General features: G+C 42.3%; 2 protein-coding genes across 2 annotated transcripts in view; one reads left to right on the top strand and one right to left on the bottom strand.

Moving 5' to 3' along the window:
* Positions 1-441, top strand: part of LOC106111989 (hexokinase-like) — a 13052-nt gene extending 12611 nt beyond the window's left edge. Inside the window, exon 5 of the mRNA XM_013294218.1 lies at positions 431-441. Coding sequence (XP_013149672.1) covers positions 431-441 — 11 coding nt within the window. The remainder of the gene's footprint in view (positions 1-430) is intronic.
* Positions 442-1282: 841 nt separating this feature from the next.
* Positions 1283-1799, bottom strand: part of LOC106111988 (epidermal growth factor receptor kinase substrate 8-like) — a 13956-nt gene continuing 13439 nt past the window's right edge. Inside the window, exons 8-9 of the mRNA XM_013294217.1 lie at positions 1678-1797; positions 1283-1354 (exon numbers count right to left, since the gene is read on the bottom strand). Coding sequence (XP_013149671.1) covers positions 1283-1354; positions 1678-1797 — 192 coding nt within the window. The remainder of the gene's footprint in view (positions 1355-1677; positions 1798-1799) is intronic.

Below are 1799 nucleotides of genomic sequence, written 5' to 3'. Positions count from 1 at the left end.
GCCGCCTGCCCTAGCGGCCCCTGCCCTAAGGAACGTCGTGTAGTCACCGCCGCCCTACATTTTGTACTCACCGCGTATGTCTTCACTACACAGGATTCAAATTTTAAAATTATAAGTTTGATATTCCGTTGCCTCATTGTACATCTGTTGCACTCACTCAGAATGACTTATTTAACCAGACGTAAAGCTGGTCGACTGGCTTGCTGGCTAGCTGGGCGGCTGGCCTGCTGGGCGCAGGTGCCGCGGGGAAACACGAATAAGTGACTAGTTAGACTGCTATCAAATCATGACTGTGATTAGTTTGTATGAGGATCTTGTACGAGTTGTGTTATAGTTATATGTTGCGTGTGTGAGTGTGTGTGTGTGTGTGTGTGTGTGTGTGTGTGAATTTAGTGAACCTTGTTAAGTTGTATGTGATATGCATTTTTAGATATTAATTAGATAATGATATTACAATAACAAAAGGGGGATTTGTATCGTCGCAATCGTCGAATGGTGAGATTTATTCGCCCAAGAAAAAAGACAAAATTAAAAGTACATACTCGTACGGTATATAGAGGGCACTGGACGTACGTATGTGTTTATGTATACTGTAACTGCTGCGACGATTGAGATCTGGGTCATCACTTCTTGATCCAACACTTATGCGTACCAGTTATACTTGAGTGCCATATTATAAATGTATATAGCTAAGTAACGGTGACATGTATGTACACAGTACATGCATAAAGGAATATATTTTTGTTAAATTTTTTGAACCGGACTGGCTCCGAGTAGATTTAAGCGAAGATTTGATATTTATTTACCAATTGGGATTTTTTATGAGGCAGTGAGGTGCCTTTGTGCTCTGTGCTGCGCAGCGCGGGATGTGCGCAGGAGCACGAGTTTTGTAAAGTTTTACTAAATTATATCAATATATTTATATTTTACATACTGATAAACCTGCCTTTCATTTCCTTCCCTTTTTCTTAATATTACTTTCTTGTACGGCAAAATTTAATTAAGTATGAATACTTCAAACTAAAGTTAGCTACCAAAAAGTTTAATGAGGTGTAAGTCGTTACTTTCATCTCACACATGACTAAGTAGAACATTTTGACACTTGAAAAACATTTCCCACAAGGGGGAGGTGTCGGCGACAATGTGAAAAAACTTAAAATGAAAACAAATCACTTTAATAGTTTAATTAATAAGTACATTAAAAACAAATAAATAGTAAATAGAATATGTTCTGTGTATATGTAAATGTTGTTATCCCGGCGGCGTCACCTCCTCCTCCCGCTTAGGTCACCTCCACCTTCTCGCGCACCTTGCGCAGGATGCTTTGCAGCTCGGAGGCGGACGTCGTCTTATACTGCAAACAGTTACAACATTGTAAAGGGCTGAAATCTAGCACAGGGAGACATCACTGTTTTTTATACCAAATCGGCCACTTACTAAGATTTTATCACCGCGATTGAAAGCGCGGATAAAAGGTAGCTACTACTTTAGAATTAGGGTACGTCAGTTAAATTCTACTGTAACTTTGGAACCGACTGAACAACGCTTATTTGTTGACAAGCAACTACCCGACTTCTACCATTTAATATTGAATGTACGACTATATCACGTTGTTAGTAACGGACTCGGCTCGTGACGGCCGAGTGTTACGAGTGTGTGCAGAGAGGAAGGGCTCACCCCGGACACGTTGCGCTGCACCAGCACCTGGCTGTAGAGGCGCTTGCCCTCGTCGTGTCCGAGCGCGCGCTCCAGCTGCGCGCGGCTCAGCGCGAACAGCTGGTGTCCGGGCACGCGGAGCT

Source organism: Papilio polytes, unplaced genomic scaffold (genome assembly GCF_000836215.1).
Source record: "Papilio polytes unplaced genomic scaffold, Ppol_1.0 DF824135.1, whole genome shotgun sequence".
Lineage (NCBI taxonomy): Eukaryota > Metazoa > Arthropoda > Insecta > Lepidoptera > Papilionidae > Papilio > Papilio polytes.
This window is presented reverse-complemented; position numbering and strand designations above follow the sequence as displayed.